This window comes from Nuphar pumila, chromosome 11, assembly GCF_984573655.1.
Source record: "Nuphar pumila chromosome 11, dmNupPumi1.hap1.1, whole genome shotgun sequence".
Lineage (NCBI taxonomy): Eukaryota > Viridiplantae > Streptophyta > Magnoliopsida > Nymphaeales > Nymphaeaceae > Nuphar > Nuphar pumila.
In genome coordinates, this window is record NC_143259.1 from 111,484,929 (window position 1) to 111,498,882 (window position 13,954).

A 13,954-nucleotide genomic window follows, 5' to 3' on the forward strand; every position below is an offset into this window, starting at 1 on the left:
TCTGAACCGGTCTCGGAAGGAGGCTGAATCAGTCCCTGATCCGGTTCAGGCCAAATAGTGCTTGGACCCTACTGGATCCGGGTCAGACCCGACTTAAACTGGATCCAGGTCAGACCCGATATGATCTGGATCCGGGTTGGACCCAGTTGTATCTGGATCTGGGTCAGACCTGGAATAATCTGGATCTGGGTCGAACCCGGTACTAACCGGATCCGGGTCGGACCCGATACTAACCGGATCCGGGTTAGACCTGGTACAAACCGAATCCGGGTCAGACCCGGTACAAATTGGATCCGTGTAAGACCCTGTACAAACTGGATCCGGGTCGGACCGGAGTTTTAACCGGATTCGGGTCGGTCTGATAGAAACCGGATCCGGGTCAGACCCGGAGTTTAACCGGATCCGAGTCTGACCCGGTAGCTACTAGATCTGGGTCGGACCCGGGGTTTAACCGGATCCGGGTCTGACCCGGTAGCTACCATATCCGGGTCAGACCCGGGGTTTAACCGGATCCGGGTCTGACCCGGTACAAGCTAGATCCGGGTCTGACCAGGGTTAAAAGATCTGGGCCGGATCCATATCCGACTCAGTACCCGACCCGATAAAAATTTTCTTGAAAAAGGGCAGAAAACCCCGATCTTTCAGAAAAGAGGAGTTTTCCCCATTTCCATTGTCGACGACCAATGCCGCCCGCCGACGATCAATGTCGCCTGCCGACGACCCACGCCGCCTGCCGGCCGACGACCAATGTTGCCGCTCCTGATGGCGTTTCTTCTTCGACAAAAGCATTCATCCGACGGCGAAAACGTGAAAAACCGCAGAAGACTTTAGAAATCCGGCGACTCAATAGTCATCGGCGATGGTTCCTGCAGTTTTTAATGGCGGATGGAGAAGGAAACACCGACGATGTCCTCGCCGACAGAAAACCCCCAAAAACAGAGGTGAGATAGTTTTTTTTTAATCTGTCTGTCGCCCAACGGCGACAGTCGTCGGCTTCCGGCGACCAGCAGCAGCGTCACCCCACGGTGACCTGCTTTGATGGACGACCCAGAGCACACCCCGCAACGGAAGCAGGATGTGGGCCCATAACCCATTGTTGGGTTGTTCGGGGTTTTCCTCCGGCGGGCTGGTGCGCCGGCGGCGGTGCATCATAGGATCCGGTAAAAGCCCTGCAAAAACAGAACATACAGAATACAGTAGCGTACCTGAGGCGACCATTGACGAGCTGCGGTGCTTGTCGGAGAGGGGTTTCCTTCAACTCAGTCGGTCTACAGCCACCACAAGCGCAGGCCTCCGAATGCTATCGGTGAGTCGACCTCTTCCCTCCTAAAATTTTTGTATATTTGCGCTCTCTTAAAGGGTCGCTTATGAAACCCTTTTATAAGCTAAAAATGGGAACGGTTGAGTAACCATTCCCTCTGATTGCAAGTTTAACAGAAGGAGCACATTCATGTGGGGAAGCGTTACCTACATCGTGGGTAACCACCATCAACGTGGTGGTTTAACCCAACAGGTGACAAATCTCTCAGTCGAAAAGCAACCCATTGGCTACAAATGGGTATACAAAATCAAATACCGATCTAATGTGTCATAGAACGTTATAAAACACAGTTTAGTTGTGAAAGGATACACTCAAGTCAAAGGTCTTGGTTATAATGAAACGTATGCAATAGTTGCCAAGCTTGTCACAATGAGATGTTTACTTGCCATCACTCCCATTCATAATTGACATTTGTACTAAATTGATGTCAATAATGCATTTCTACATGAAGAAGTGTATATGCAGCTGCCACTCGGTTTCTCTAATCAGGGGGCACAACAAGTTTGTCACTTCAACAAGTCTCTACACAATTTGAAATAGTCATCCAGAAATTGGTTTGCAAAACTATCGTCATACTTGAAGGACATTGGTTTTATACAATCCAAAGCTAACTATTTTTTATTCTCTTGAGTTGTTAAACATAGTCAGCACTTTATCTTGGTATATGTTGACGAGATTATCATAGCTAGCAATGATTTAACACAAATCGAATAGCTCAAGAGAGACTTCAACAAAAGATTTTGTCTCAAGGATCTGAGACAACTTAAGAATTTTCTTGGCATTGAAGTGACTTGCTCTAGGAAAAAAATATTTCTTTCACAAAGGAAATATGCTTTAGACATATTAGAAGACATGGGATGTTTGGGAGCCAGAACATGTACCTTCCCTATCGAGCAACATGTCAAATTTGATAATGAACAAGGTGACATTCTTGAGGATCCAAGCCCATATCGATGTCTTGTTTATTTGACCATCACACGACCAAAACATCTTGTTTGCGGTTCATATTTTGAGTCAGTTCGTCAGCCAGCCACGCACTCCACATATGGAAGCAACCCTTAGCATCATAAGGTACATCAAAACCACCCTGGGGCAAGGCCTACTCATGAGCTCATCCAGCTCCAAAGACATCATTGGATAATGTGGCTCTGTTTGGGCCTCATGCCCAATGATAAGAATGTTCACCTCTGGTTATTGTGTCATGATTGGATCGAGTCTAATCTCCTGCAAAACAAAGAAGCAGTCCACAAGCTCTCGTTCTTTGGAGGGAGTTGAATACCGATTAATGGCATTAGCCAGCTGCGAACTCACTTAGATTAAATATTTATTGGCTGATCTTGGCATCCAACATGACCATCCAATGACCCTGTTCAGCGATAATCAGACCAGAATTTACATTGCCGCAAATCCAATCTACCAAACACAAGATTCAAAGTGGACTCATCCCTACCAAATTCATATCTACAGGCTCTCAGTGTACGGATATTTTCACCAAGGCATTAGGCAGCGATCAGCTATCCATTTTGAAGGCCAAGTTGGGCATGATTAATCCACATGCTCCAAGGGGGCCTATTGAAAGTTACCTTGATTCTAGTAACTTACCATTTCACGTTAACAGTGAAACCTAGTAAGTTACCAGATCACATTTGCAGATAAATAAAATCTCATGAAATCTGGTAACTTACTAGAATTCACTGTAACAGTTGCATGAAATCTGCAATTAAGCTAACATGCCCATTTCACCGTGATCTCTCATAATCATGGTGAAAATCACCTTATTCGATTTTACTGTTATAACTAGGCAAAGAGTGCTACCTGTAACTGATTATCTTCACCCAATATCATGTGTATATCTATCTGTATCATTTTTATTTTAAAAACTGAATGAGAATACTCAAGAGATCTCCTTCATGTCAATACCATTTTATCACACAAGTCCAAGAAACTTTAGGCAGAACACTGACTAAGGCACCTTGAATGTCATTCAGCAAGATGAAGGGTACCCAAGAACCATCAAAAGCTTCTTATATAGAATGAATATAAGCCACCTATCTTTCAACCACTGATACCATTCATCTAGAAAGTGAATGACATCCGAATTTTTTTCTGAGACCCGGACATCTAAGTAGGGGCCATCCTTTTTGACAACTTTTGGGTGCCGTTCATCTCGAGGGTGAATGACATCCAAAGTACCTTGGACAGTTTTCTGTCCAAGGTCCCTTGGACTTGATTTGCTCTCATTTATCTTCACAAGTGAATGACAAACAAGGTTCCTTGGACCCGATCCACTCTCCGGCAAATTAACCACATTTCCCACAATTGACTCAACTCACCAACCCTTCATGAGATCCACATGACTCTATTCTTGTAGCCTGCATAAGCCTCCCAATAAATCATAAGTGAAGCACATCAAGCACCAATTATGTGGCAAAGATGCAAGCACAGTCCGATGTGTGACATGAATTCATGAATTTTTAGGATTTTTTTATTTTAATAATTTAACTTAAAAATGAATATTTATTGAAAGGCAAGCAAAATTTATCAAAAACGATTGAAATATATTAATAATAATGTCCATATGTGTCAGGGTAGTGTCACTGTGTCCAATTCATGTCTCTCTAAGTATGCATCATATTTGTGTTGTCCAGGGGTGTACCCGGGTCGGGTGTTATCAGACCTGATTTCGGATCAGGACTAAAAGTTAGACTCATATCCTACCCAATCTAATTCAGAACTAAGCCCGGGATCAAGTACAGGTAAAAATTGTAAATCCATATAGGTTAATAGATTCAGCCTTCAGGTATGTATCAGGTTGGGTCTTCAATAGAACCTTTTTAAAATTGGATCTAATAATTAGACCCAACCCGACCCATTTTGATTCGGGTTAGATATGGCTAAAAATTGTAAACTCACATGGGTTAACATGTTGGGGGTGCTAATGGGTTTGGGTTTCAGGTCTTGACATGATTGGTATTTTTAGACCTAATTACCTGTCAATAAAAAATATGTAAACTAATGGAATCAACTATTTATTAAGAGGATTATATGTTAACAAATAAAAAGTTTATTAACATTTTAAATAATGTTAAAATCTAAATATAAAAGAATATGTCGATACCAACCAATCACTTGACGACATCAATTACATATCATATTAAAAAACGAGTTTGGGTTCAGTTCACTTATAAAACGAGTTTGGGTGCATAATGAGTTTGAGTTTGGGTTCGGGCCAATTCAAGAATAAAACACGTTCTGTTACATAAATCGGGCTAGGTTCTGGTTTGGGCCGGTTCTTGAATAAAAAGGTTTCGGTAAGGTTTCGGTACATAATCGGGTCAGTTCGGTTTTACATTAAGTGAAATCATTTGGATGGGGGTATAGAGCACGGGTCTAGCCTAAATGGGTTCGGGTCTTCATTTACAATGCTTAAGATCGAACCTGTTCTCATTATGGGTCTATATTTTGGACCCGACTCATACTTATGGGTCTACTAAAATCAGATCAAGTTGCGTATAAACGGTTCAGGATGTCGGGTCCGGTATGTCAGACCTAGTTAGACCCTAGGGGGGTGTTTGTGTGTTACGGAAACAGGAGATTTCCGTGAAAACGCATGAAGAACAAAGTATTTTTGTAGGCCCCACCGTGGCTACGCAAACACTGCCATCTCTTTTCCCGCATAAAGAGAGATTCATTTTCAATGTGATACCCCCTCTTTCCACGGAAAGCTTTCCCGTTGAGGAGGGTTCCGATTCTGTTTCAACCGAAGAAGACTCCCCAAAACCCTCGAGTGGAGCCTTAATGTTGTTAAGGGGCTGCAAAAATGCTTCATTTTTGTGCACTTCAGTGGAAAAGCCAAGATTTTCCTAGAGAAACAAACACGCCTCAAAGCGGCAATGGAGCGCCCTCATCAGCCGGGGCCTAGCCCAGGAGAGCAGCACCCCCCCCCCCCACACACACACACACCCACCCACCACCACCACCACCACCACCACCAAGGCACCACTCAAGCAACACAAGGGCGACACCACAGGCCCCACATATGTACCATACTGAGCACCACCAAGTACAGTCTGACCATGGCCGACAGTCATACCTTGGGCCAGTTGACACTTGGGCTGATTCAATTGGCTGGTGCCCAAGCCCAAACTTCAGCCACAAGTCAAATTACCTGTTCATCTTTCAAAATTCAAACACTTTTTGTTGGCCCACAATCTCATTCAATTCCACAAAAGCAGAGACTTAAATTAGGCTTCCGTTGAGCAGTAAAATATACAAGTGAGTGGAAGCCAACCGAAGAATTCTCCTTCAGACAAAGATGTCTGAATCAGGTCCTGAATTCACTCTCCCAAGATCACCAAAACAACCCTACCATCTGTACCAAATTACACCTAAAAGGGTCTTCTGCAGACTGCATGCTGCAGTCTCTTGGGAGCCAACTTTCGTGAGAGGTTGCCCGTGCCTTTCAGGAATCTTGGCGTCCTTTCCCTGCTCAATTGTCCCAGTAGGATCTGTTTCCTTTCTTCCACTTAAGGGTAGTTTTGTCATTTATGTGTTTTTTTTCTGTTCTCTGTTGTTTTGGACGCATCTGTTATATATATATATATATGATATCTGTAAAGTTACCAACCATTTCCTTTTTTTATTTTTTTACAGCCGGAATTGGTAAAATACTGAAAATCTGAAAATGGTCTGTTGCAGAAATTTTTATTGCTCATAATGACGCATATATCCTACTTGGTTGTTTCATATTCAAATATAGTACATGATAGTGATAAATATTGATGTGCATCAAGTCAATGTTTGGTGGATGGGCGCTTTCTGATCGTTCCACCATGGTTTCAGTAGATTTGCTATTGGTTGTTAGATTGTTCCCCCACCAACTTGGATTTGAGCAGTTGATAATTTCTTGCCAAAATCACCAATAAAATGGTTATTCAATTTATCAAAGCAATCTGGGTTTTTTTATCAATCTATAAGCTTGGTATTCAACTTGAATTCTGAGTCCATTCAAGATTCTTTTCCTACCACTAAAAATTGATGATGGATAGAAACAAACCAAACTTGGACAAATTAGCCCAATTCATTTTTTCAGAATTTACGTAAGAAACGGCTGTTTAATGCATCAAACGCTAGTCATTGTAGGGATGTCAATGAATTGGATTTTGTCTGATATATCATTGAATTCGTTTATGTTTAGTTTCATTTGGTAAGCCAAAACTATATCTGATTATTATACTAGTATGCAGATATGGTTTTGATTTTTTGGTATCAAATCTGACAAATATATAAATTTAACGTATATTTGAATCCCTTTACATGAAAAAAAACAGATCTAGTCTGAGCTTTTCACTATCTGAATGTTAGTTGAAACTCTATTTCTGATCCGTTTAGCCAACATCCGATTAGCTGGATATAGTATTGACTACATCCACTTTGAATCTGAACAGTTTACGTCCCTAACAAGCCAGTAATTAGCCACTTAATAAACTTACACTACACTTATTCATTGTTCAGATATTAAAAAAAAGGACAAATCCTCCCATAGGATTCAGTGGTCATTTCAGAAGAGCAAAGCACCAAAGGAGCCATTTCTTTTGCCCAACCCTCACCAATTAGACCAAAATCTCCCCCACTTCCCAGAATTCACCCCCTTCACTAGTTAATTCCAATTTCTCCACCCCCAACACACCCCAAGGTGTTAGTACGCTCCCCGCCCACTTCCACCCACAGCTATGCAAGGAGCAGAATCAGCAAGCAATTGCCATGGATGCTAGTGTTTGCAGGCTCCTCATCCTCCTCCTCACCCTCGCAGGTATGCCCCAACACACAACAACTCCATCCCCATCATAGGAGACTCCTCTCTCTCTCTCTCTCTCTCTCTCTCTCTCTCTCTCTAACATAAGAAACTCATCCCTCTCTGAACTCGATCCCCAACATAGAAAACTCAACTCTCTCACTCTCTCTCATCTCCAAGACTTAATTCCAAAGATGGGGTAAACAATACTAATACAATCTTCTTTCTCTGTCTTTCTTGGCACACAGGAGCAGCAAGGGGGTTGGTGGTGAGGGAAGAGCCCTATGTGGGGTTGAACATAGGGACGGACGTGTCCTCCATGCTCTCCCCCACCGAGCTGGTGTCCCTCCTGCAGCTCCAGCAGATCACCCACGTCCGCCTCTACGACGCCGACCCGGACCTCCTGCGCGCCCTCTCCCGCACCAAGATCAGGGTCATCGTCGGCATCCCCAACAACCAGCTGCTCGGCATCGCCTCCTCCAACGCCTCCGCCGCTGCCTGGGTCAAGACCAACATCGCCTCCTTCTTCCCGGAGACGGCTATCTCCGCCATCGCCGTCGGCGATGAGGTTCTCACCTCCCTCCCCTCCGCCTCCCCGCTCCTCCTCCCCGCCATCGAGTCCCTCCACTCTGCCCTCGTCTCCTCCAACCTCGACTCCGCCATCAAGATCTCCACCCCCCACTCCGCCGACATGATCATCGACCCCTTTCCCCCTTCCCAGGCCTTCTTCAACCACTCCCTCGAGCAGTACGTCCTCCCCCTCTTGTCCTTCTTGCGCAGGACCAGCTCCCCGTTGATGCTCAACCTCTATCCCTACTACGTCTTCATGCAAAACAAAGGGGTAGTACCCCTCGACAATGCTCTGTTCCGCCCCATTAGCCCCACAAAAGAAGAGGTAGACCCCAATACCTTGCTTCACTACATCAATGTCCTAGACGCCATGATCGATTCGGCCTACGTCTCCATGGAAAACCTCAATTTCTCGGACGTGGTGGTACTGATCACCGAAACAGGGTGGCCTTCCAAAGGGGACCCCAAGCAGGAGCCCTACGCCACCATCGACAATGCGGACGCCTACAATTCGAATCTGATCAAGCACATCCTCGACAGGAGCGGGACGCCTAAGCGGCCCGAGATCACGCCGAGCGTCTACATCTACGAATTGATGAACGAAGATCTGCGGCCGAGCCCAGTTTCGGAGGCGAATTGGGGGCTGTTCTACGGCAACGGTACGCCGGTGTATCTGCTGCATGTTTCTGGAAGTGGGTTCTTCATGGCGAATGATACCACCAACCAGACGTTCTGCGTGGGGATGGATGGAGCGGATGGGAAGGCCTTGCAGGCGGCATTGGACTGGGCTTGCGGGCCGGGACATGCGAATTGCTCGGCGATTCAGCCGGGAGAGGTGTGTTATGATCCTAACACGGTGAAGCACCATGCTTCCTACGCGTTTGATAGCTATTATCAGAAGCAAGGGAGGGTGTCTGGTTCTTGTGATTTCAATGGTGTGGCAATCATCACCACCAGTGACCCAAGTAAGTGTTTTCCTTAGCTTTGAACTCTTTTGGGGTTCTCTTCTTTGTCTTTGTGAATGTTCTTTTTTGCTCATTGTGCATGGATTTTGGTGTTTGATGACCATGATGAGTGTGATTGTGCTGCATTCAGTCTTTCATATGATTGCCCTTTTGGGGTCTTCCTTATTTCTGTTTGGTGTGGTTGTTTTCGTGTATTGCAGGTAGTGGTAACTGTATTTTCCCCGGCAGGTAAGAAGATCTGATCTTTGTGATCTCCTTTTTATTTTCCATTTTGCTTTTGGTTGGTTTAGGTGTTTTCTGATGATTTGAGATTTTGGGTAGTGATATTCTTTTAGGTTTCTGAATGAACATGGCGTGTCGTGGGGTCTACTAAAACGGATTCCTATTTGTTTTCATGCTTTAAGAATTAATTTAAAAAATGTCACCTGCTGAAAGTGAGCTTTGTTTCACTTGGAGACACTTAATAAGGTGTCAAGGTGGTATTTAACTCTATACCACGCATGCCATTTATTTAACCCGCAAAAGGAGCTGTATGGCATTACTGTATAAAAGTAGTGCACATGTTCTGCTCTTTTGTGTACTAAATAATAGCTCTCCTCTTTCTGTTGCAATAGGAATGCTTAGGTTTAATGTTTGGCCACGTCTCTAGTGGGGAACCATGGGTGGTGCTTTATTTGCTCAATGAGCCCATACGGTCGTTCTGCATGTTTTCTTTTGGCAGAAAACACTATTTTGGATTTAATTGTGTCGATTTAAAACCTGATTTTTCAGTCGTGAGCTTTTAGCTTTTTTTTTTTTTATGACGAAGTTTCTTACCGAAGCTGTTAATCTCCAGGAGGGGACACTGACACCTAAGTTCTTAGGGAGCCCACCAGTGAAAGGCACCTGCACATCTGGTGGGAGTCGAACTTAGGAAGAAAGGGTCAGCACCTTCTCTACAGGCCCGCTACCAGCTGTGTTGACTTTTAAAAAGTTTTTTTCATGATCTTTTCACCCTACCTTATGCACGATAATGGGGACACCCCTACCTTATTTGGTTTTCCAAATTCGCTTTGCATTTTGAAGTTTTATGACAAATGCACCCTTATGTGATGTGATGCCTAGTTACCAGAAGCGCTCCTATAGGGGTGAGCGTGCTTCTGAAGCGTGGTGGGGAGGAGGGGGGGGCTCACTTCCCATCCTATAAATGGGAAGTGTGCTTCCCATTTGTTGAAAACACCCTTCTCACTTGCTTTCCTTTTGCTTCCCACTTGCTTTCCCCTCGTTTTCCCCTCTCATCCCATTTGTTTTTTGTGTTTTTCATGTTAACATTTTTTTTCTACTTGCCCCTAGTTTTCCCTACTTTCCCTTTGTTTTTTTGTGTTTTTCATTTAAACATTTATTTTTTCTCTTCCCCCTTGTTTCCTTTTTCGCTTCTCACATGCTTCCATGATCGCTTGCAAAAAGAATCTTGCTTTCCGCTTTCGCTTCACACATCGCTTCCGGTTTCCATTTCACTTCATGGTAACTATGGTCTAGTTACCTTAAGGATGGTTTTGCCATGGTTGTCCAAAACAGGGATGATTTTGAAAAATGGGATAAAAAAGGATGGTATAACATGGAGAAAACTATTTTTTAAAACTCTTGAAGAATCTATTTCTGAGTTGTGATCGCCTGATCCAAAACATGTTTAGAGAGAGAGAGAGAGAGAGAGAGAGAGAGGCCCACCATGGTAAGAATAGGGGATCTTGGTCTTTCTTCTCCACCACATGCAGAGGATGGGAAGATGGAATGTCATCTTTGCTTGCACGTTGGAATTGCACCATCAAGGCAGAGAGGTCTTGGTGGAGAATTATTGTGTTTCGTGCATAGCCAACCTAAGGTGTTGGAACCAACTTGGGCTCGGCTTGTCTGGCAGGAGCAGTTAGTGCACGTCACCTTGTGTTGGGACGTTGCAAATTAAAACCCCAAATGGCATGGTTGTATAACTGGTAGGGGTCTGTCTAACCCCAGTTTTCTCTGTCGAAAAAAAAAAAACCTAAGGTGTTGATTTATCTGGGTTATATACTATATAGATAAACAGTATAGATGATTTACTGAACTCTTTTATGGGGTAATTGCTATTTTTGTTTGGGATGGTCATTTAGAGCCAATTATGCTGACAAGATCCAATACCTTATGATATTTGATATATTCTAGCTAGTGCCAGTTCAGAAGTAGAAGCGAGGCTGGATGTGCCTGGGCTCAGAAACTGGCCTTCTATAGGACAACCTTAGCCAACCAACTCGACTTGGTACCTGATAGGCTTTTGGTTACCCGGCTTCGTATGGGCGGGGCTTGGGCCCAATTCTTTTGCAGGCCTAGGTTGCCTGATAAACTACTGAGACAGGCTTGGGCTTAGAGTGAAAATCCTTTTTAGTAGTAGTCCATGCCTAATTGGATACAGTCTTGGGGCCATCTTTTGAACTTGAGCCTGCTTGAAACCTTGTACTAGGCTCCGGGTGCATCTGTTTTTCATCCAAGAGACCTAATAGGTTCAGCAGACCTGCACATTTACTTGGTGTCCTCAGCTCAGCTAGTTAGCATGGACTATGCACCTCCATTGATTTTCCCTATTCCTTCATGACCAAACTTCCCTCCCATCAATGTCAAAATTTCCTTGTTATTTTGCTCATCTATCTTTCACTCCTTGTTCTTGGCTTGATACAGCAGCTTGTCCCAAGTCCCAGCAACTCGCAACTGTTGTTTGTGGGGAATCAATCACTCATCTTTCTTCTTTGCTTTGGGATGAAAGGCAATTCCTTTCTCCAACCAAATAATGATAGTCTTTATGGTCGACTACTTTTCAGTTTCCACATCACTTTTCTTAAGATCACAATTTACAGTAACTGTTGATTTGACCTGTTATTCCCAAGCTATTCTGATCATTTATCTACTGGAGAACCAAACTTTCTGAAGCCTCTCTCTCTCTCTCTCTCTCCACATGAACAAAATAGATTGGGAGTAACTGGTCAAATCGACTTTTACTAGGAAAAGTATGATGGAAACTGGAAAGCATCCCAAAGCAAAAAAGAAAGGTGAGGTGAGGTGAAATATTGGCCTGCTAGGATTTTCTTGATACAATACAAAAACAAGGTGTTTTTCATGAGTATGTATTGGGAAAATCTTGAGTTGAAAATAACGGATTTAAAATGTGGGAAAACTTTAAAAATGATTTGAAGAACAAATTTTAACAAAATATTGTGATATTGACATCAGTGCAATATATCTATTCTGGTTTTTGCAATGTATCAACAACATTTCGATTTTTTTCCTTTTGCTTTGAATAAAAAACCTTTAGAAAACATTAAATGAAGAAATTTACTTATATGTGTTACAACACACATGCACAAGCATGCGCGCTCCCACTCGCTTTCCCTTCTGCACTTTTTTGGCTTTAAGTTGTGAACTTATTTGTGCAGTATGAAGCCGGTTAATAACACAGCCAGGGCAAGCAATGTAACCGTACCCAGCAAAGCGTTCAAACTGGGAGGGACAGTGAATGGTGGTAGCATTGTCAAGATTGTGTCTATAATTACCATGGTATTCACTTTTATAAATTAGAAAGTAATTTACATTTTTTTTGTTTAATTTTATTTATTTATTATTCATTTGATTTTGTATCAAGTGCAAGAAAAGTGCACCCTTTTTTGCTTTTCCTTTCTCTTTTCTTCCTTGTCCTTAAAACTTTATTCCTCTGGGTGTCTATATGGGTAAAGTGGCCTCCTTATCGGGTTTGGGGTATTAGACTTTTGTAACCCCACCCATTTTTTGTTCAATGACTCCCATGATTGGACTACCCCAGAGGTTTTGTAGCGCTAATCAGGATTTTTTAATCCTGTATCACAATTCTTATCTAGCTTTCTTGCTGTTTTATGATGAACCCTGCAACTACTTGATCCTTGCATTTACTCACACTGGGCAAACCTTTCTCTCTAGATAGGGTTTATCTTCCATAATCATTTTTGTCGAGGCTCACGAGGCCTCCACTCATCTGGTAGAGGTGACTTGTAAATGTTACCAAGTTGACAGGATGTCACGAGTTAGAAACCCATGAGTGTGCGTCCTTTGCCGCAAGGCCATAGCTGAGTGCAGTCCTTGGGCAAAAGGAACTTTGGGGTTTTATGTGTTTTTTCTTCGGTTGTCCAAGAAAGTATAAAAAGAAATCCATTTCGCCGCCTCACCATGCTGCTTGTCTCTAGGGATGCACAAGCTCGGTTGAAACTTATTCAAAAAATAAATGAGCTGAACTTGAACAAGCGTTCAAGCTCTGTACAGTAAACAAGCCGAGCTTGAACAGTCAGGCTCGGTAAGCCCGATTAAGCTTGGCTCACATCACATAGTTATATAAGAAATTAACTTTTATATATGTACGGACTTTGTTTATAATGTGGACACAAAGTGAGGTCTTACCTTAACGGGTAAGTTGTTGGTTACCTTTGAAAGTAGCGTTGGTTCTCAAACCCCACCACTTTCCTCTCTTTCAAAGAGCTTTTTACACAAATTTCAAAACCTTTGAAAACATTTTTAAATTGAAGGTGCTCAGCTGGAGCGGGATCGACTCTCGAACCGATCCCGGGCAAAGATTGTTCAAGCTCAGCCTGAGTTTGAACAACTAGATTTTCTTTTTGAGCCGAGCTAGGCCATCTCGAGCTCAGTTCGTGTGGTGTGCATCCCCGCCTGTCACGGACTGTTTGGCATAAACAGTGGTGTGATCCGGTTTCATTTGGACTTGATCAATAAGATTGCAGTTCATCTTAATAAGCATTCAATCCGGGGTTTGGTTGAACCAGATTGGTCTGTTTAACAGGTACAGAAACATGCCATTATATTGCTAATACGAGTGAAACTGAGAAGCAGTTCCATCTTCTATGAGATTTCCTGATCAGGATGAAACCGCATATAACTGTCAGCGATTATTATTTTAGAACGGGATAATATTTGGTACACTCGTGGGTAAGAAATTTTCAGGTGAAATTTTCTAATTTATTTATTTATTGCTCATCTAACCCTCTTGATATGATTTACATGTTTGGTTTGATAAAACTGACCCTTGGATCATGTTTCCTGACTTTCTAAGGGGTTGAAAAATCTGTGACATACAATGTAATGAATTTTTAACCCTCAGAAAATCATATTTTTATCTCGAGAAAATAAGATTCAAAGATCAATTCTTGCTATTTTGACCATAATAAACACATCCATGTGGCAGATTTGGTCAAAACAACCCCTCACCTATGAGTTCCAATTAAGGGTTTCCTTAACCACAAGGATAGAAATATATAT

The 13,954-nt window shown here is 42.9% G+C and overlaps 1 protein-coding gene across 1 annotated transcript; it reads left to right on the top strand.

Annotated features, from left to right (window-relative positions):
• The first annotated feature begins 7,007 nt into the window (after positions 1-7,007).
• On the top strand, positions 7,008-12,551 carry LOC149822847 (glucan endo-1,3-beta-glucosidase 1-like). Its single transcript, XM_089981283.1, has 4 exons — positions 7,008-7,133; positions 7,364-8,650; positions 8,851-8,878; positions 12,091-12,551. The coding sequence occupies exons 1-4, from the start codon at positions 7,085-7,087 to the stop codon at positions 12,230-12,232; spliced, it is 1,506 nt and encodes a 501-aa protein (XP_089837409.1). The 5' UTR covers positions 7,008-7,084; the 3' UTR covers positions 12,233-12,551.
• The last annotated feature ends 1,403 nt before the right edge of the window (positions 12,552-13,954 follow it).

Bases quoted from the DNA above. Each gene is read 5' to 3' on its own strand.
- LOC149822847 (XM_089981283.1), top strand. From the start codon at position 7,085: ATGGATGCTAGTGTTTGCAGGCTCCTCATCCTCCTCCTCACCCTCGCA. The intron at 7,134-7,363 runs GTATGCCCCAAC...CTTGGCACACAG, and splicing joins CCTCCTCCTCACCCTCGCAG to GAGCAGCAAGGGGGTTGGTG. The intron at 8,879-12,090 runs GTAAGAAGATCT...TTATTTGTGCAG, and splicing joins AACTGTATTTTCCCCGGCAG to TATGAAGCCGGTTAATAACA.